The sequence below is a fragment of the Macaca nemestrina genome, chromosome 1 (genome assembly GCF_043159975.1).
Source record: "Macaca nemestrina isolate mMacNem1 chromosome 1, mMacNem.hap1, whole genome shotgun sequence".
In the NCBI taxonomy this organism is placed as follows: Eukaryota; Metazoa; Chordata; class Mammalia; order Primates; family Cercopithecidae; genus Macaca; species Macaca nemestrina.
In genome coordinates, this window is record NC_092125.1 from 100,827,803 (window position 1) to 100,850,013 (window position 22,211).

At 36.1% G+C, this 22,211-nt stretch overlaps 1 protein-coding gene and 1 pseudogene across 2 annotated transcripts in view; one reads left to right on the top strand and one right to left on the bottom strand.

Annotated features, from left to right (window-relative positions):
* LOC105498130 (olfactory receptor 6K3-like) overlaps positions 1 to 22,211 on the top strand; it is a 192,457-nt pseudogene that overhangs the window by 75,054 nt on the left and 95,192 nt on the right.
* LOC105498125 (myeloid cell nuclear differentiation antigen) overlaps positions 15,769 to 22,211 on the bottom strand; it is a 44,438-nt gene continuing 37,995 nt past the window's right edge. For both annotated transcript variants that reach the window (XM_011769995.3, XM_011769993.3), the window contains 5 exons: positions 21,820 to 21,956; positions 21,121 to 21,288; positions 19,247 to 19,663; positions 17,358 to 17,546; positions 15,769 to 16,085 (listed from right to left, as the gene is read on the bottom strand). In XM_011769995.3, the coding sequence (XP_011768297.2) occupies positions 16,038 to 16,085; positions 17,358 to 17,546; positions 19,247 to 19,663; positions 21,121 to 21,288; positions 21,820 to 21,956 (959 nt within the window). In that variant the 3' untranslated portion in view covers positions 15,769 to 16,037. The remainder of the gene's footprint in view (positions 16,086 to 17,357; positions 17,547 to 19,246; positions 19,664 to 21,120; positions 21,289 to 21,819; positions 21,957 to 22,211) is intronic.

The window sequence follows — 22,211 nt, forward strand, 5'->3', positions numbered from 1 at the left end:
CTCTTGTAAGGCAGGCCTGGTGGTGACAAAATCTCTCAGCATTTGCTTGTCTGTAAATAATTTTATTTCTCCTTCACTTAGGAAGTTTAGTTTGGCTGGATATGAGATTCTGGTTTGAAAATTCTTTTCATTAAGAATTTTGAATATTGGTCCCCACTCTCTTCTGGATTGTAGGGTTTCTGCTGAGATAGCTACTGTTAGTCTGATGGGCTTCCATTTGTGGGTAACCTGTCCTTTCTCTCTGGCTGCCCTTAACACTTTTTCCTTCATTTCAACCTTGGTGAATCTGACAGTTATGTGTCTTGGGGCTGTTCTTCTGGAGACATATCTTTGTGGTGCTCTCTGGATTTCCTGAATTTGAATGTTGGCCTGCCTAGGTTAGGGAAGTTCTTCTGGGTAATATCCTGAAGAGTGTTTTCTAACTTGTTTCCATTCTCCTCATCACTTTCTGGTACACCAATTCAACGTAGATTTGGCCTTTTCACATAATCCCATATTTCCTGGAGTCTTTGTTCATTTCTTTTTACTCTTTTTTCTCTAATCTTGTCTTCTTGCTGTATTTCATTAATTTGATCTTCAATCACTGATATCCTTTCTTGGTCGAATTGGCTTGATCGAATTGGTTACTGAAGCTTGTGCATACGTCACGAAGTTCTCGTACTGTGGTTTTCAGCTCCATCAGGTCGTTTAAGGTCTTCGCTACACTGTTTATTCTAGTTAGCCACTCGTCTTTTTTCAAGGTTTTTAGCTTCCTTGCAATGGGTTAGAACATGCTCCTTTAGCTCGGAGAAGTTTGTTATTACTGACCTTCTGAAGCCTTCTTCTGTCAACTTGCCAAAGTCATTCTCCATCCAGTTTTGTTCCCTTGCTGGCAAGGAGCTGCCATCCTTTGGAGGAGAAGAGGTGCTCTGTTTTTTGAAAATTTCAGCTTTTCTGCTCTGGTTTCTCCTCATCTTTGTGGTTTTATCTACCTTTGGTCTTTGATGTTGGTGACCTACAGATGGAGTTTTGGTGTGGATGTCTTTTTTGTTGATGTTGATACTATTCCTTTCTGTTTGTTAGTTTTCCTTCTTATAGTCAGACCCCTCAACTGCAGGTCTGTTGGAGTTTGCTGGAGGTCCATCCACTCTAGACCCTGTTTGCCTGGGTATCACCAGTGGAGGCTACAGAACAGCAAATATTGCTGCCTGATTCTTCCTCTGGAAGCTTCATCCCAGAGGACACCTGCCTGTTTGAGGTGTCTGTCAGCCCCTACTGGGAGGTGTTTCCCAGTCAGGCTACATGGGGGTCAGGAACCCACTTGAGGAGGCAGTCTGTCCATTCTCAGAGCTTGAACACTGTGCTGATAGAACCACTGCTCTCTTCAGAGCTGTCAGACAGGGATGTTTAAGCCTGCAGAAGCTGTCTGCTGAGTTTTGCTCTACTATGCCCTGCCACCAGCGGTGGAATCTATAGAGGAAGTAGGCGTTGCTGAGCTGCAGTGGGCTCCACCCAGTTTGTGCTTCCTGACCTCTTTGTTTACGCTGTGAGCTACTCAAGCCTCAACAATGGCAGATGTCCCTCCCCTCATCAAGCTGCAGCATCGCAGGTCCATCTCTGACTGCTGCGCTAGCAGTGAGCAAGGTTCTGTGTGCATGGGACCTGCTGAGCCAAGCATGGGAGGGTATCTCCTGGTCTACCGATTGCTAAGACTGTGCGTAAAAAAGCACAGTATTTGGTCAGGAGTCTACTATTTCTCCAGGTACAGTCTGTCATGGCTTCCTTGGCTAGAAAAGGGAAATTCTCCAACCCCTTGTGCTTCCCAGGCGAGGCAACACCCTGCCCTGCTTCAGCTCCCCCTCCATGGACTGTACCCACTTTCCAATCTATCCCAGTGAGATGAACTGAGTACCTCAGTTGGAAATGCAGAAACCACCCATCTTCTATGTTGATCTCTAGATAATATAAGATCTTTATCTCTAGATGATAATATCTCTAGATGATAATATCTAATACAATATAAATGCTATGTAAATAGTTGTTCTACATGAGAGTAACAATAGTAACAGTGGAATGCAGACTGAACATGAAAAAGTGACAAGAAAAAATATTCTATACATGTTCAGTTCAAAGGAAATCCTTTTTCTTTTACAAATATGTTCAATGTGTAGTTGGGTGAATCTATAGATATGGAGGGCATACTGCACTCAGGTATTTATTACGTCATTTGGTAAGTGTATTTATTCACAATCTACTATGAGACATATCATGAACTAGCAACTGGGATAAAGTGGTTTAAAAGGCAGCCAGCGTACCCCTACTCCTGAAACTTACAGATTGGCTGAAAAGACAAATATCCATTAACTACTGTGTCTTAAGTGATGGAAAATAAACAAAACAAAAAAAAACCTTCTACAAAAGTAAACGCCAACAAGGTTTCTACTAACCTGAGAACGGATCAAAGGCAGGATTTCCTAAGAAGGAGACATTAACACTGAGACCCAGAGAATGGATGGGTTTGACCAAAGTAGGAGGTTTTCAGGTAGAATAAGCAAGATGAAAACCTTTAAGAAGACAAGAGAATGATGTGTTGAAGAAATTTTAGTAGATTAGTGAGTAAGGGCAAGAAATATAAAAGAGGCTTTAGCAGCAAACAATGAACCCAACTGCTTCTTGTTATGGACACTACGCTCTCTCTGCTTCCCACAGAACGACACAAGACAGATCTTACATTAACGAAGTATCTCTTGTGGAAGCAAAAGATTAATTGTTGTGAATTCTCAATATATTAATTTGAATAAATAATTAGTAGCGTTATTTTTAGATAGAACAGATAAAATGCTCTTTTGAGGTTTGAGCCCTATAGGATGCATTAAAGGGCCGGGCATGGTGGCTCACACCTGTAATCCCAGCACTCTGGGAGGCCGAGATGGGTGGATCAACTTGAGGCTGGGAGTTTGAGACCAGCCTGACCAACGTAGTGAAACCTCATCTTCAATAAAAATACAAAAATTAGCCGGGTGTGGTGGTGCGCACCTGTAATCCCAGCTACTCGGGAAGCGGGCATGAAAATCACTTGAGCCTAGAGACAGCTGAGTTTGTGCCACTGCACTCCAGCCTGGACAACAGAGCAAGACTCTGTCTCAAAAAAAATGCATTAAAGAAAAATGGAGGAAAGAAAACACCTAAGTTAGGAGAAAATTCCTCTGTAATTTTGTGGTTAACAAAGGAGTTCCCAAATCTTTCTCTACAAATCCCCACAGGTGTCACATCACTAGAATTTCTTCCACAGTAATCTAGACCTTATTTTTTTTCAAAAAATGTAGGAATAGCTGTTTGGTTTGTACAAATGGAATGGTAAATCATTATAATCATCCAAAGACTGAACTGAAAGATGTTATAATCTTGTGAAAGGCTAAGAAAGTGAAACTATTTTGAAAGATAACAATAAAAAAATTATTTTAAAAGATAACAATAAAGAAAGGCATTGGCTTGGCTTACTTAAAAACTTTACTAGTGGTGATCCTCATACTGTACTATGCTGCAGGGAGACTGAAATGATGGACCAATTCTGAGACTTCTCTCATCAATGTTCTTAGATTTTGATACTTTTAGTTAGAGAAACTGAACTATTTATTTTATGTAGATAATTTATTACAAAGAAAAAACAATAGCATAATTTTTATTTTGTTCTTTTGTAACTACATTTGCACAACAGATAACATAAGGCTGGGATACATGAGAGAAGGAAAACAATTGAGGTGAGACTTATTATGGTCTCAGCTTTTAGCAGTCGATTTTAAGAGTTTGGTGAATGGAGTGGGAATCCAGGCAGAACTTGGTAGTCTTGCTGTGGAGCATCAAGAGATCAAAGTTTAGGCAGAATTTACAGAGCAGAGCACTACAGATTAATAAGCTAGGCAGAAAACAAAGAAGCAAACAAACGAGCAACAACAACAGTAAAACAAACAGAAATCTCTTGTTGTTCTTCAGTCTTTGACTTAGTAACACTCTGTGTATTCCTAGTAGAAACCCCTCAAGATGGTCAAAGAAAAACGTCTGGAGAAAGTACCATTATTAGGCAGTTGTTAGTTGAAAAATTCCCAGAGCTCATATAGAGCCAAGGATTATTTGATTTCTCTCTAGCCAAACTGGATAGGCTTTACTGAATACAGAGCATGTGGCAGAGAGCTCGCTCACTCATTTGGTTAAGACTTCTACACGAGGATATATTAGCTCTAGAATGAAGGCTAATTTTTACCTACCCTAAAATGAGCCTAAAAATGAGATTCAAAAGGATCAAACTAATTGACAAGAGCAGTTTTAGGTTTACAGAAAAATTAGAGGAAAGAACAGAGAGTTCCCATTAACCTATTACCTTCAATATTTCCTATTATTATTTTGCATTAGTGCGGTACACTTATTATAATTGAGCCAGGGAATGGAGTCTCACTGTCACTCAAGCTGGGGTGCCGTGGAGCAATCACAACTCACTGCAGCCTCAAACTCGTGGCCTCAAGTGATCCTCCTGCCTCAGCCTCCCAAGTATCTAGGACTACAGGAATACACCACCACACTTGGCAAATTTTTAGAATTTTTGTAGAGAAGGGGTATTGCTATGTTGCCCAGGCTGGTATCAAATTCCTGGACTCAAGCAATTCCTCCCCTGTGGCCTCGCAAAGTGCTGGAATTATAGGCATGAGACACCACACTTGGCTAGATATAGTTTTACTGACTAAAGAGCATAGTTTACGTTAGAATTTGCTCTAGATGTTTGCACTCTATGGCTTTCGAAAAATGCATAAGGACATGTATCCACCATTACAGTATCAATTAGAATAATTTTATCCTAAAATCCTCTTGGCACCACTTTTTCATTCCTCTTTACTCTTCCTGAACTCCTGGCAACCACTGGTCCTTTTACTGTCTTCTCAGCTGTGCCTTTTGCAAAATAACTTACAGTAGTTGGAATCAAACAGTATGCAGCCTTTTTATATTATTTTCTTTCACTTATCAATATACATTTAAGATTCCTTCATGTCTCTTCATGGTTTGATAGCTCATTACTTTTTATTATTAAATAATATTCCATTGTATGGATGTACCAAATTTGTTTATTCATTTATCTATTACAGGACATTTTGGTGCTTCCAAACTTTGACAACAAGAAACTTGTATACAAATTTTTGTGTAGACATACGTTTTAAACTCTGGGTTAATATCAAAGAACATGATTGCTGGATTGTGTGGTAAGAATTTGTTTAGTTTTGTAAGAAACAACCAAAATGTCTTTTGAAGTGGCTGTCTCAAATTTCATTATCAGTAATGATTGAGGTTTTCTATTGCTCCAAAGCTACATCAGCATTTGATATTGTCAGCATTTTGGATTATAGCCATTCTGATAGGTGTGTTGGGATCATTTTGTTTTAATTTGTAATTAATAACATAAGATGTTGAAGATCTTTTCATGTGCTTATTTTACATCTGTATCTCTTACTTGAGGAATTGTCTGTTCAAATCTTTTATAATTTGAACTGTTTTCTGGTTGTCGAATTGTAACAATCTTGCATGGTTTCTGAAATGCAGTCTGATATTATTATCCTTGCTCTTCTATAATGAGAGTATTTTATTCTTCTGACTTCTTCCAAGACTCTCTCTTTGTCTGATTTTCTCCAGTCTAAATATGTGTGGGTGTCATTTTTTCTTTTTATTCTGCTTGGTTCTCTGAGATTCCTGGGTTTGTGGTTGGGTGTCTATCATTAATTTGAGGAAAAACTTCAGTCAATATTACTTCAAATATTTCTTATTTTTCTTTCTCATTTTTTGTTCTTCTTGTATGCCCATTATACATACATTATGCCTTTAAATATTCTACAGTTCAGGATATTTCCTTCTTAATTCTTTTTCTCTTTCTGTTTCAATTTTGGAAGCTTCTACTGACAGTTCACTCATTCTTTTCTCAGCCATGCCTAACTGTTGATGGGTCCAACAAATAAATTCTTCATTTCTTCTATAGCATTTTTTATTTCCAGCCTTTCTTCTTGATTTTATCTTAAAGTTTTCATTTCTCTTCATACATTACAAAGCTCTTCTTGCATGTTGTACACTTTCAATATTAAATTCCCTAGCATATTAATCAGTGTGATTTTAAATCCCTAGATGGATAATTTCAACATCACTGCCATTTCTGAGTCTGGTTTGGATGCTTGCCCTCTCTATCACTTTGGACTGTGTCTTTTGTATTTTTGTATGCCTTACAATTTTTGGAAAGCAGGACAGCAAGTACTGGTTAAAAATAACTGAGGTTTCGTGTTTTTTCTGGCTAGGTGTTAGGCTTTGTTTACTCTTTGTTGGAGCTGTAGGTGTTGACACAGGATTTTTCTCAGTTACTTTGTAAGATGGGGACCTCTGGCTAGTGATGTCCCCCTGCCTGGACCTTGCTTGACCATGCTACCTGTAGCCTGCACACTTGACCTGCCTGGGCTGCAGTATAGAGACTGCTTAAATAATTTCTGATATATGTATATCTTTCATTTGTATTGCCCTGTTATTATATAGGAACCCTATTGATGTGGTGTAAGGGGTGGGAGGAAGAGAAGTGTTCAATAGACGTATGATTAAGTTTTAGTCTTCTGGGGAGCTTGTGTCCCTGGGCTCTGACCTTCACAAGTGCTTCTCAGTTCCCTTCCCCCAAACTTAGGTGTAACAGGACAGCTAGAGAGAGTAGGAGTTAGGTATTTCCCTTCCCCCACATCAGGCTCTGGCAATATCTCAGCTGGTTAGGGGGCTGGAGAAATAGTCTTTTGAGGACAGGTCTTGTTACAGAGAACAGAGTGCTCTGAAAATATTTCAAACTGGCTACTTTCCCCCTCTCCCTGACAGAATCACTCAAGGACTTTGTTTCTGGTTATCATTGTGAGAAACTTTTAGGCTCTTCGAGGTAAAACTCACAGAAGTGTGTGGTTTTCCTAAGAAGGGCACTGTTGTAATGCAAATCCTCAAAATTCTCCACATTGAACATCCAGCAATTAATCAATTACAGTTAAGGTTTTCTTATCCTGATACTGGTTGCCATTGAGATTTCTTCATGTAGGTTTGTGCTCTCATAGTTCTGATTCTCCATATCTGCTAGCATGTGACTCAGAATTTTTGGGGCAGTGTATTTTTCCTGTGATCTCAATTCTTTCATGAATCTAAAAATAATTGTGAATTTTTCAATCTTTTAAAGCTATTTTCTGTAGATGATAATTTCTAAGTTCCTTCTGTGTTAGGCTAGAAACCAGAACTGAAATACAATTTTAATAAAAAGTATAAATCCAGAGCTCATACAAGGAATCCAAAAAACCACAAACAGGTTAGACACAAAGAAAACCACATTGAGGCAGATTATTACTAAATTGCTGAAATAGTGTTAAGTAGAAAGTCTTAAAAGAACTAGACGAAAAGAGGCAGTCTGTGCAGAGGAACAAAAATAAGAATGAACACACATTTCTTATCAGAAACTCATACTGGAAAGGGGTTCAGATCCAGACCCTAAGAGAAGTTTCCTGGAACTCACAAAATAATTCAGGGCAAGACCATACAGTCAAGTGAAAGCAAGTTTATTAAGAAAGTAAAGGAATAAAGAATGGGTACTCTATAGGCAGAGCAGCCCTGCGGGCTTCTGGGTGCCCATTTTTCTGGTTATTTCTGATTATATGCTAAACAAGGGGTGGATTCTTCATGTCTCCCCTTTTTAGACCATATAGAGTAACCTCCTGATGTTGCCATGTCATTTGTAAACTGTCATGGCGCAGGTGGCAGTGTAACAGTGAGGATGACCAGAGGTTACTCTCATCACCATCTTGATTTTGGTGGGTTTTAGCTGGCTTCTTTACTGCAACCTGCTTTATCAGTGAGGACTTCATGACCCGTATCTTATGCCAACCTCCTATCTCATGCTGTGACTAAGAATGCCTTAACCTCCTAGAAATGCTGTCCAGTAGGTCTCAGCCTTGTTTTACCCAGCCCCTATCCAAGATGGAGTTGCTCTTGTTCAAATGCCTCTGACAAAACTACACAAAACCATAAGATAAGGAAATAACATACTTAAAGTACTAAAAGAAAAATACATAATTAGATTTCTATATACATTAAAAATATGTTTCAAAAATGCAAGTAAAATAAAGACATTTTTAGACCAACAAGATTTAAGAATATTTTTCACTTGTAAATAGATACATTAAAATGTTAATGGAAGGTCTCTAGGCAGAAAGAACATGATACCAGATAGAAATTTGAATATACACAAAAAATTATAGAAATAATTAATATATGAATACATAGGGAAGACATGTTCTCCATTTATATGTGTGTGTGTATATATATATAATATATATATACTCTAAGAGTAATAAAATGTTTAAAGCACATAATAACTCTGTATTATTATGTTTATAAAATAAGCTGAAGTAAAATACATTACAAAAAGAACACTAACAACACAAGTAAGGAAATAGAAGAACAATGTTATAAACTTCATACATTTTATGTGTAGTGGTAACATTTGAAAATATATTGAAATAAGTTACAGATTATAGATCCTAGAGCAAAGGATTAAAAATATAACTCGTATAGCTATTTAGCCAATAGCTGAGATAAAATGGAATACAGATGTTCCTCAGCTTACAATGGGGTTACATCTTGATAAACCCACTGGGAGTTGAAACCATCATAAATCAAAATTTTACTTAGTACACTATACAGTATCAGTTGTGTACTTTTGTGATCTTATGGCTGACTGGGAACTGTGCTTTGAGTCACTTCCCAGCATCGTGAGATAGTATCGTAGTATATATCACTAGTCCAGAAAAATATTAAGTTTCATAATTCAGCTTCTACTGAATGCATATCCCTTTTGCACCAATGTACAGTTGAAAAATTATAAGTAAAATAACATAATTTGGGGGTCATCTGTACTAAAAGGTAATAATAGTAGTAGTAGGAAAAAGTACAGGACAGATAAATAGAAAATAAATAGTAGCAAGATGGTAGCATTAAACCCAAACACATTAATAATTTTATTAAATATAAATAGCTTAAGCATTCCAATTAACATGCAAATGCTTTCAGAACAGATAAAACAGCAAGACCCACATACTTGCAGTTTATCGAGTACCCAAATAAAATGTAAAGACACAGGTTAAAAATAAGAAGATGTAAAATATTTATCACACCAGTTCAAATAATGATAAAGCTGAAATGATTGGATGAATATCAGAAAAAGTAGACTTCCAAGAAAGGACTATATTATTAAGAATTTACAGGGTACAATTTATAATTACAAAGGTTGAAGTCATCAAAGAGTTATAACAAATGAGTTTAAGACACAAGCTTAAGACACAAGAAGGAAAACCTACAGAAATTTAAAAAATACATAAAACTACAATTATAGTTAGACATTTCAATAAATTTATCAGTAATTGATAAAACGAGTAGATAAATATACAGTCATAATAGAATTAAATAATGATACCAGCCAACTTCACCTACTTGGTGTTTAATACCACTTCAACCAACTACTACAGAAATATACTTTTCAACTGCACACAAATCATTCACCAAGATAGATGATATTCTGGTTAATAAAAAAAGCAATAAATTCAGAAACAAAAAAGTTATACAAAGTATGTTCTCTGATCAGCATAAAATTAAATTAAACAACGATAACAAAAATATATCTAAGATATCTATAAATATTTGGAAATTAATACACTTCTAAATACTTCATAAAAATAAACCATGAGGGGAAATTAGGAAATATTTTTACTAAATAATAATAAAAACAATATATTTCAAACATTGTGAGATTAGCTAATTCAATGTTCAGAGAGAATTATAGCTTCAAATACTTCTATTAAAAATACAAGGTTTAAAATAAATAATTTAAGATTCTGCCTTAGAACTCTAAAAAACAAAACAAAAAACAGATAAATAAAAAGAACTCTAGGAAATTGAGCTCATAGTAAATGAAAAGCTGGAGATAATGAAGAACACAAAAATTTGGGAAAAGCCAAAAGAAGAGAAATCAATGAAACAAGAAACTCTTTTTATTTTGTTTTAAAAATTAACACATTGTTTCATGTTCCTGGCCTTTTCTCTCAACAAAATCTGAGACTTATCTGTGTCATAATATATATGACAGATATATTCTTATATTGTTTAGTAGCATTCCATAGTATGAATATACTACAGTTTATTTCCTTTGGTTTTACTTTTTCAGCTTTTGGCTATTGTGAATAAAGTTGCTATGAACGTTCCTGTTCCAGATCATGGTAAATGGGTGTGTTTTTTTAAATCCAAATTTTAATTTTATTTTTAAGAGACAAAGTCTGGCTGTGTTGCCCAGGCTGGATTCCAACTACTGGGCTCAAGTTCTCACACCTGATTTCCAAGGAGCTGGGATTAGAGACACATACCACCACACCAAACTGGTCAATGTGTACTTCTTTTTCCCCTCTCTGGGTTCTCTAAGACTGGAATGCTTGATGACATTATGAGTGTTTGTTTAAAATTTTAAGAAAACTATTTTATAAAGTAGTTGTAGTATTTGACAATTACCAAGAGAAAAATATGAGCATTTGCATTGCTCCATGTTTTTGCTAACATGTGTTGTAGTCACTATACTGTTATAATTTCAGCCATTCTTGTAAGAAGTTGTATCTCTTTATGATTTTCATCTGTATTTCCCTGATAACTAAAAAGTCTAAACAATTTTCATGTGCTTATTTATAATCTGCGCATCTTCTGTAGAATGTTCATATATTGTGTCATTTTACATTGAGTTGTTTGCTGCCTTTTCATTAAAGCATTGATAGAATTGAAGAATTCTAAGAATCCTTTGCATATGCTAGATACAAATTTTTTGTCAAATATGTGTTGAGAATAGTATTTTTCCAGTTTGGAGTTTGTTGTTTTCTTTTCTTAAATATATCTTTTGAAGAGGTGACGTTTTAAATTTTGATGACATCCAGGTCGTTAATTTTTCTTTTCCATTTACTGTTATTTATGTGCTAAAAACGTGTAGTCTATCCCAGGTTCATGCAGATTTTCTCCTCTGTGTTAATACTGAACTATTGTTCTGGGTTTTATGTTTAGTCTATGATCTCACTTCAATTAGTATTTTTCTGTGTGGGATGAATTTCAAGTCAATGCTCATTATGTTTTCAGCACCATTTTTTGAAAAGACTATCTTACTTACTGCTATTAAATTCCAACGGCTATTTCATAAAACATGAATTGATCATTTACAAATCATCCATTTCTGGACTCTCTGCTCCATTTTAATGACCAATATGTTTTTATTTATGCTAATATCACAGTGCCTTTATCTTTATAGCTTTATCATAAGTCATGAAATCAATGAGTCCAAATTCCCTAGTTTTGTGTCTATGTTTTGAAATTGCTTTGGCTGTTCTAGATCCCTTGCATTTTCATGTACATTTCATGTTCAGCCTGTCAATTTGTACCAAAAAATATTTTGTGATGTTGACTGGGATTTCCTTGAATTTATAGATCAATTTGAGGAAAATGCACATCTAAAACCTGTTGGATCTTTTAGCCCACAAACATGATCTACTTATTTATATTTTTAATGTCAGTAGTGTTTTGTTGTTTTCAGTGTAAAGGACTTGCATATCTCTTATTATATTTATTTCTAAATATTTTGTATTTATTAGTTTCAGTTGCATATTCTATTTTTTTAAAGTTCATTTCTGGCTGTTGCAAATCCATGTAAGTTGGATTTATATATTGACCTCACATTGTATCTTGATTAATTTTATTTACTCAAGTAGTTTTCTTATTTTATTTGTTATAATTTTTATGCAGATAATTATCATCTATGAATAGAGTTTATATACAAATAATTCTTTTCTAATCTTTATTATTTTATTTATTGTTATACTAAAGAACTTCAGATACATGGTAGAATAGAAGTGAAGTGATCATCCACCTTTCTTTGTTGTTGTTTCTGATCCTAAAGGGCAAGAATGTAGTCTTTCATCAATATTAATTAACTATAGCTTATTTGTTGCTACCGTTGTGAGGTAGTGAGCATAGTACTCCATAGGTAGTTTTTCAATCCACATCCCCCTGCCAGTACTCCACAGTGCCTTTTATTCCCACTTTTATGTCCATGTGCACTCCGTGCTTAGCTCCCACTTGTAAGTGAGAACATGCAGTATTTGATTTTCACTTCCTGCCTCAATTTGCTTAGGATAATGGCCTCCAGCTCCATCTATGTTGCTTCAAAGGACATGGTCTCATTCTTTTTTATGGCTTCATAATACTGCATGGTATATATGTACTATATTTTCTTTATCCAGTCCACAACTGATGGGAATCTAAGTTGATTCCATGTCCTTGCTATTGTAAATAGCGTGGCAATGAACATACAAGTGCACATGTCTTTTTGGTATAATGACCTTATTTTCCTTTGAATATATACCCAGTAATGAAATTGTTGTGTTGAATGGTAGTTCTGTTTTAAGTTATTTGAGAAATCTCCAAACTGCTTTCCACAGTGGTGGAACTAATTTACATCCCCGCCACCACTCTACAAGCATTCTCTTTTCTCCTCAGCTTTGCCAGTGTCTGTTGCTTTTTGGCTTTTTAATAATCATCATTCTGATTGGTGTGAGAGTATCTCCTTGTGGTTTTAATTTGCATTTCTCTGACAAGTAGTGATGATGAGCATTATTTCATATGTTTGTTGGCTACTCATATGTCTTCTTTTGATAAGTGACTATTCATGTCCTTTGCCCATTTTTTATTGGAGTTATTTGTTTTTTGCTTGTTATTTTAAGTTCCTTATAGATTCTGGATATTAGATCTTTGTCAGATGCATAGTTTGTGAATATTTTTTCCCATTCTGTAGATTCTCTGTTTACTCTGTTGATAGTTTCTTTTGCTTCATAGAACCTCTTTAGTTTAATTAGGTCCTACTTGTCATTTTATGTTTTTGTTACAATTGCTTTTAGGAACTTAATCTAAAATTTTTTTCAAGGTGAATGTTGAGAGGGGTATTTCTTGGGGTTTTTTCTAGGATATTTGTAGTTTGAAGCCTTACATTGAAATCTTTAATTCATCTTGAGTTAATTTATATATGGTGAAAGGTAAGGGTCTAGTTTCATTGTTCTGCATATGATTAGTCAGTTACTGAATTTACTGAATAGAGAGTTCACTTATTGAGTAAAGAGTTCTTTCCCTCTTGCTTGTTTTTGTCCACCTTGTCAAATATCAGATAGTTATAGGTGTTCAGCTTTATTTCAGAATTTTCTATTCTCCTCCGTTGGTCTGTGTCTGTTTTTGCACCAATACCATGCAGTTTTGGTGACTGTAGTCTTACAGTGTAGTTTGAAGTTGGGTAATGTAATGCCTCCAATTTTGTTCTTTTTACTTAGGATTGCTTTGGTTATTTGGGTTCCTTTTTGGTTCCATATAAATCTTAAAATAGGCATTTTCTAATTCTGTGAAGAATGACATTGGTAGTTTAATAGGAATAGCATTAACCCTGTAATGACTTGGTTTGGGCAGTATAGTAATTTCAACAATATTGATTCTCCCAATGCATGAGCGTGGAACAGTTTTTCATTTATTTCTGTCATCTCTGATTTCTTTCAGCAGTTCTGTGTAGTTCTTGTAGACATCTTTCACCTCCCTGGTTAGCTGTATTCCCAGATATTTCCTTGTCTTTGTGGCTATTGTAAGTGGGACTATGTTCTTGATTTGACTCTTAACCTGGGTATTATTGGTGTATAGAAATGCTACTAATTTTTGTATGTTAATTTTGTATCCTGAAACCTTACTAAAATATTTTATCAGTTTTAGTAGCATTTTGACATAGTCTCTAGAATTTTCTAAGTATAGAATCATATCATCAGCAAAGAGAGATAATTTGAATTCTTCTTTTCTTATTTAGATACCTTTTACGTCTCTCTCTTGCCTGATTGCTCTGGCTAGGACTTCTATTACTAGGTTGAATAGAAGTAGTAAGGCTGGGCATCCTTGTCTTGTTCCTAATTTTAGTGGAAACACTTTCAACTTTTTATCATTGAGTGTGTTGTTAGCTATGCACTTGTGATAATTGGCCTTTATTGTGTTGAAGCACACATTCCTTCTTTATCTAATTTGTTGATAAGTTTTATCATGAAAGGATGTTGAATTTTGTCAAATGCTTTTTTTGCACTGATTGAGATGATCATATGTTTCTTGTCCTTCATTCTGCTAACATACATTATGTATCAGATTGACTGATTTTCATATGATGAATGATCCTTATAACTCAAGGATAGATCCCACTTTATCATAGTGTATAATCCTCTTAATGTGCTGTTGAATTTGGTTTCCTAGTATTGAGGATTTTTTTCACCTACGATCATAAGGTATGCTAGCCTATATATATTTTTTCTTGTAGTGTTCTTGTGTAGCCTTGCTGTCAGGGTATTGCTGACTTAGAAGAGTGTGAAAGTGTTCCCTCCTCTGATTTTTTTGAAATAATTTGTGAAAAGTTGGAGTCAATAATTCTATAAATGTTTGGTAGAATTCATCTGTGACGTGATCAGATTCTTGGCTTTTTGTTGTTGGAAGTTTCTTGATGACTGATTTAATCTCCTTGTTTGTCATTTGTTTTTCTTGGGGGGGCGGGGGTGTTCTGTTTCTTCTTAATTCAGTCTTTGTAGGTTTGGCCTTAATTTGTTTTTCTTTTTTCAGTTCCCTGAGGCATTTAGTTATCTACTTGAGAGCTTTCTTTTTTAAGGTAAATACTTATAACTATAAATTTTCCTCTTAGAACTCCTTTTGCTGTATCACATACATTTTAGTACATTGTGGTTTCATTTTGTCTCATTTTTTAAATTACCCTTTTAATTTCTTCTTTGATCCATTGACTATACAGGAGGATGTTTTTAAATTTTCACATATATGTCAGTTTTCCAGTTGTTTATTTACTATATAATTAGGTTAATATAAGTTAATTCTATAATAATCAGAAAAGATGCTTATTATAATATTATTCTTCTGGAATTCATTAAGACTTGTTTTGTGACCTAGAATGTGACATGTTGTGGACAATGCTCCATGCATACTTGAGGCAAATGTGTATTTTGATGTTGTTGTGTAGAATGTTCTGTTTATATCTGTTAGGTCCGTTGGTGTATTGAGTTGTTGATGTCTGCTATTTTCTTATTGAATAACTGCCTGGATAATCTCTTCATTATTGTGAGTACTGAAGTCTCTTACTATTACATTGCTGTATATTTCTTCCCTCAGATCTGTCAATGTTTGTTTTATGTTTTTAGTTGCTCTGATTTTGAATATATATATAGATGTATCTACAAATCAGATAAATGGAATATGATGGATATGATAATCCACACCAACTAAGGAGGGCAAGTGTCTTGCATATATTGGTACCTTTATGCAAATCACCAGTGTTGTCTCCTTCAGAGAAACCAATTACCCCAATGGCCCTCTTCTGGAGGACATAATTGCATAAAGGAATCCTTTCCTCTAGATCTATTACTTCCCTAGGCCACAGTGTTTGTTCATTTAAGCATGGGCTACATAAATTTAGTCACAGCCTTTATTGGGGCCTTATCCTCTGGAGATCACAATATAGACTCCAGTGTGGATAAGGCCCCATGAGTCTCTCCCCATCTCTAGAATGTGCTTCACAGTGTACAAAGTGCTCAGCCTCAAGCAGCTCACTACTGACCTTAAGAGAACATATACAAGACTTTGGGAAAATAATGTCCTTCAAAAAAAGATATTTTATTTTTTACCTTATGAAAGTCATAAATGAAAAATGTAATATCTAAAAAAATATGGAAGAGTATAAGAAGAAAATTTTATTCCAGAAAGCAACCTAATCTATAACTCAGATATAAAAGCTCTTAATATGCTACAGTGTATCTACTGAATCCGTTATTTAAACGAATTACTGAAATTTAGAAAACCACAGTTATTAACAACTTAATTTTTTAAGCAGAAATTATTTGTTGCATTTCAGCTTGCATATTTCAATTAACATTCGTTGATCCTTCCTTGTTTTTCTTGGCCTTGATGACCTTTAAAGAGAGATAAGAAAGACATAATGAGACCCTACATACTGAAATGAAGCTCTGCTTATGGTTCTCTTTTCACCTGCATGTCTTTTCTTCCCATTGGCTACATTATTCTCCTTCTACCCTATGAAAGCTCATTAGTCACAAAGTTATGAAGATCTACCTTCAAAAAACTCATTTTCCTCCCATTAACTAATCCCTCTTTGTCTTTTTCCTTCCTGAATAGATTTTTGAAATAAACTTCTGTGGTATCCTGGTTAACCAGGTGCCCACTTTTTTAAAAGTTTAGATTTGTAACATTTGCAGAGTCTGGTGGTATACATATTTTTCACATGGCTGATTTCAAACTACCACATGTTTAACAAGCAGTGCATACAATTCCTGAATTTCCAACAATAAGCTGTCTTCAGTAAGGATAGGAGTGAACTCCAGCACACTACTTCTGGTAGATATCTCTGCCCCAAGCCTAATTGCTCTGTAATGCAACTCCATAGATATTTGCTAAAATGTCAAAGTGATCAGGCATTCTTCTGCACAATTTTGTTTCAATTTTTCATGTATTTTCAACAATAAAGTTCCCAATAATTTACTTTTGTAAAAGCCACACCTCTGTTTCTTTTTTTATCTTTGGGCCTCAGTAGTCCCTTTTTTTTTTTTTTTTTTTAAATCTTTGGGTCCCAGAGTCTTCTACATCTACTGAATTTCAGTTGCACAGAACTCATTATGCTGTGTCACGCTTTTGGAATTTTCATGTATCATTTCCTTTGCCCAAAAGTCCCTCTAGTGTCTTTACCTTCCTAAAAAAAATACTATCTCCCACAGTTCAGTTTATTATGATGTGCCAGGCTGTGAGATAATTAATATGAATGCAGTGTTTGAATGTTTAAACCATTCCAATGAAGTGGAGACTTCCATTATTTTAGAGGACCAAATAAACTATTTCTCCAATATCAGCCAACTAGTGCTTGTTAAAGGCAGGATTCAAATCAGATCTGTCTTATTCAAAGCCCTTGCTCTTAAGTCCTATGTTCCCTGTCCCTAGACACATCTTTAAATCAATTAACACTAGTATTATATCCTTTCTACAGCTCTATGAATGCCTTTACCTTAATATCCTTTTGAAAATCCTCCAGTTACAAATGCAAGGGCATTGTTTAGGTTATCCTTTCACTTGCTGGACTCTCTGAGTAATACATGAGGAATCTGGTGTTCCCAAAGCCTAAGCCAAATTATTTGCCTCTTTAGCAAACTCATTCTCCTCTATCCAGTTCCCACCTTGATGAAGCTGTGACTTCCGCACACCAGTTTCAGCTTGCGGTTAACCGTTCTCAGTTGAAAGCAGAAGAGTCGAAGTTTATCTCCTTTCTCACACTTGATATTGTGCCATTTTCCATTCCCCACTACATCTATGGATCCTGTATTATCTTTTATTTCATAGATTGTGTTCTTCTTGTGTATGCTTTTCTGCAAAAGAAGATTAACATCCTGTTTCTGAGAGGATTATTAGTATCGTATACATGAGAAAGAGCCTCATGACAAAGTTAATGCAATATGCACGAGAGGAATGACAGGTACAGATCATACATGTGGCTTGGCCTGCCATCTCACAGGGCCCATCTTTTATTATCCAACAACAAGGTATTTTTCTTCCTGCAATTTTACACCAATAAATATTTCCCTCTTTTTCTCCTGCTACCACCTTCAGATCAGCTGAGAGTAAATAAAGCACCTAGATATAGAGGAATCAAAAATTCCTATAGGACTTCTTGGCTTATGGTCCTGTGGAAAACCAAATGTATGCTTTCTACAATTATTCAGTCAGTAGATTATGAGGAATTTCACTTTATTATTATTTTAATTTTTTAAAATTTCAATAGCTTTTGGGGTACAAATAGTTTTGGGTCACATGGGTTAATTATATAGTGGTGAATTCTGAGATTTTAGTGCACCCATCACCCAAGTAGTGTACATTGTACCCAATATATTGTTTTGTATCCCTCACCTCCCTCCCAGTCTCCCCCTTCTGAGTCTTGAAAGTTTATTATATCACTCTGTATGCCTTTGTGTACTCATAGCTTAGCTTCCCCTTATCAGTGAGAACATACAAAATTTGGTTTTCCACTCCTGAGTTACTTTGGATTATGAGGAATTTTAAAGGAAAAAAATGTCTATGACACAATCATTCATTCTTTTTCAGCCTTCCTCATTACTCATTCTTTTCCAGTATCTTGTCCCCATTGACCTAGATCCCTCCATTCATACTCTGTAGTTTCTCACACACTATTACTCATCAATTCTGTAATTGTATTTATAAGCAAGATCTCTTAAAGACAGTGTGAGAAAATGTGGAGGTAAATTTAAGGGGCTATCTTGGAAGACATGTATATAGGGTTATAAAGCAGTCAATCACATAAAATGTTAGTTGAGTTCATAGAAATGTGTAATGTTTCAGAGTGGAGAAAGGGATGGAATGCATTGTCCTAACTAGCATCTTGAATTTGGACATGGACATATCAATAAAACTCTGTGCCTTGTAATTATTTTTTTTTTGTAAATAATATGATGAGATTGCCTTATCCTCTAAGTATCATGGAATTCAATATTTCTCAGTTGTTCAATGCTGTCTTCATAAATAAATGAATAAATAAATAAGACAGAAGAGCAACAGCACAAATGTTTAGATTGTATGGATAGCTGTTGAATGTATTTGCATTTATGAGCATACCAGCCAATCCACTTATTACTCCAAATATATGTCACAACCAGAGTTCAACCTTAGTAGCACGATTCATTATTTAAAATAAATTTATCAAAATTCAAAGTAAAATTATCAGCGCTCATTGGGATGGAGCAGAAAGAGATGATGTTATTAGCCTGCTCCCATTGATTTGGACCCTGTATTGTCCTCTAGTTTATTGTGGCTGACAACAGATTATTACTGCTAATATTTCTTGGTAACTCTTTTTCAAAGTCCCTACATTTACTTTGGCATAAGAAAGTTAATAGGTCACTTAGTCCTATTTCCTATTTTGTGGGAAAACTTCATCAGTATCTCTAGTCAATATAAATTATTGTGTTCCAATATTGAGGCAGTTAGCAAAGTCTGACAAGACATTTAGTTCCAGGTAATGGTAGAGAAAATTAAAACAAAATTAAGGGATTACCTTTTGTACCATAAACAACCCATACACCATTGTTCCAGATGCTTGCTTGTAAAGTTGACTGATCTTGGGAGTTTTATTTGCTATTTCGATAATTCTGTTTGGGACCTCAAAGTTTTGATCAAAGTCAGACACAGATGATGCTTCCTTTATTTCCATTACTCCTTTACATTCAGAGTAATCAGATATGGTAATGACCTTCTTCCTTATGAATTTCTCTTTCAAGCTGATGTCGAAGACTTTCACATGGAAATACTGAGTCTTACTGGCCACTGTAGCATGAAACATTGTGCTTTTCCCATGTTCTGGGGACTCATATTTAAATGGTGCTGTTGCTTTCAGTACCATCACTGTCACTGGGTCCTTTTGGGGAACATTTCTTCTCGTATCCACCTGACATTGGGCCTGGGTTTGCTGATTCTGTGTTGGGCAGACACAAGAAAACAAACTTAAAACTTTGAGCAGGAGGTCGGACGCGGTGGCTCACGCCTGTAATCCCAGCACTTTGGGAGGCCGAGGTGGCTGGATCACGAGGTCAGGAGATCAAGACCACCCTGATTAACACCGTGAAACCCCGTCTCTACTAAAAATACAAAAAAATTAGCCGGGCATAGTGGCGGGCCTCTGTAGTCCCAGCTACTCGGGAGGCAGAGGCAGGAGAATGGCGTGAACCCGGGAGGCGGAGTTTGCAGTGAGCCGAGATCACGCCACTGCACTCCAGCCTGGGCGACAGAGCGAGACTCCGTCTCAAAAACAAACAAAACAAAACAAACAAGAAAACAAAACAAAACGAAACAAAAAACTTTGAACAGGAATACAAAGTCACTCTGCACGAATGACTCTGCAGAGCTTTGGACCCAACAACTTTCACAGATACGTGGAGCTGGGGGCTAGGCTAGACAGGGATTGCTGAACTGAAAGGAAAGGCACATGAGCTGGTATAGTTTAGCTAGTGAAAGTCTAAGGTAGCAGACAACGGGCTTGGAAATTAAATCACCCTCATTGACTCAGAATAATCTTCCTGAAGCAAAGCATGATTATCTGCATGAACAATCTAGAGCAGCAGATGATGAAAGCATTATTGTGAAGAAACTTTAAAGAAAGATTAGAATATAATAACAAATCCAAATATCTCCTCTACCTACTTAAATTATCAAAGACAATCAACAAAGTGAAAACAACTTGGATAGCATTAAAAATGAAGAACCATGCCCACCACAAGCCTCAAACATCATTAGATGTTCTAATGATCAAACATTCATTAGAAATTCTAATGATCACTAGTGTACTCTACCATTTTGAGGACCCAACTCCTTTGTTTCTTCCCAAGAAACAGTGCTGTTACAAGTGGAAAGACTTGGCCTGGCTCAGCATATAAGTAGTCTCAGGTAGAGGATTTCTGGTTAGAGCTATGTCCTCGACAGCATTTCACAGAGGCTAGAACACTAACAATAATGAAAAAAGGACAAGTTTGTTTATCTCATGTCCTCTCCCCACAGTGGCCTGGCCTATTTGAGTTGCAGCAGAATACTTTTCTGAAGAGAACGTTGCCAGATCTGTACTAGGAAGTGTGGGGAGCAAAGATGAGCCATGGACTTGTATGTACTAGTACTAGAAGCCAAGCTACTTACCTGCACAGACCAGAAATGCTTAGTGGTCTGTCTTGGTGTTTTACACACAGTGATCGCCTGTGGGTAATTGGACTTTACTTGCATGTGGCTTCTCACCAATGTAAACAAGGTATCGTAATATAGAAAACAGTTTTCCCTCAGCAAATCAGTAACATGAAGAGTTATGCATGAGAGTAACAATAGTAACAGTGGAATGCACTGTGACTGGGTTAAAAAAATGGAGAAGAGGACCAGGAAAGAGTGTACCTGAGCAAATGAAGTGTTGGATGGAGTTGATGATGAGGTATGGGGTAATGGGGGATGATCCGTGGCTGCAGATGTGCTGGCTCCTGAGGGACGTGGGGGCTCACTCTGCTCCTGGGGCACCTTAATCCTTTTGGCTTCAGTCTTTCCTTTGTTCAGAGTTTTTCTTTTCTGAAAGCAGTTTAATTTTCCTGTTAATGGGGTTTAGTATGAAAAGAAGCAGAGCAAGTTTTCATTACAACGTAGTAAGTTCTATTTATATTGGATGGGATGTCCTTGGAAACCCCATGGAATTATAACCTCTCACTTGAAGATATGGACAATAGATAATATTGGGTGTGGATTGTTGCACTAAAAAAGAGATAGATGATTTCAACAGATGCATTACTGTTATTGCCACTGTGGTGTGATGAGAAGAGCACTGGACTTGGAATGAGAAAATCTAGATTTGTGTAAGGATGGGCAAGATGTATATTAAATATGATTATTACCACATTTTTATAATGCAGATGATAATATATTTATGTCACAGAAATTTTTTACTACATTTTTATGATGCCTAACTCTTTACCCATCACAAAGATGATCCATAATTACTAATTTGGTAAATCTAAGCTGTGTTGAGATATTAGTGAAGAGCCATGTGCCATAGCAGAGTATCTTCTGTGGGACTTCAATCCTGCTCCTCTTTCTCAAGCTTACCTGAGCTACAGGAATCCTCTCTCCTACTTCAGATGTCAGTGTGTTTCTTGCGGTGGGTGCAGGTGCCACAAGACCCACTTCTTCCTGGTTTATTTTTTTCATTAGAACTACTCCTTGTGCTTTCATTTTCCTAGCAACTGACAAAAGAAAAGAAAAAGGGCACAATAGGCCTAGACTGGAATAGCTTATCTAAGACAGCTAAAGCAGTTTCAATATTACCTGCTGTCAGCTCCTGCATGAGAGTTCGGATTTGCCTGTTACCTCTACTACATTAACCCAGTCTGGCTGCTAGGAGGCCAACAGTAGCATGGTAGGCATAGGCACTGTCTCATTCTCCTCAGTGCTTTCCTCACTCCTCCCCTGTGCAGTGAGAACATGCTTCCTGTCCTGTG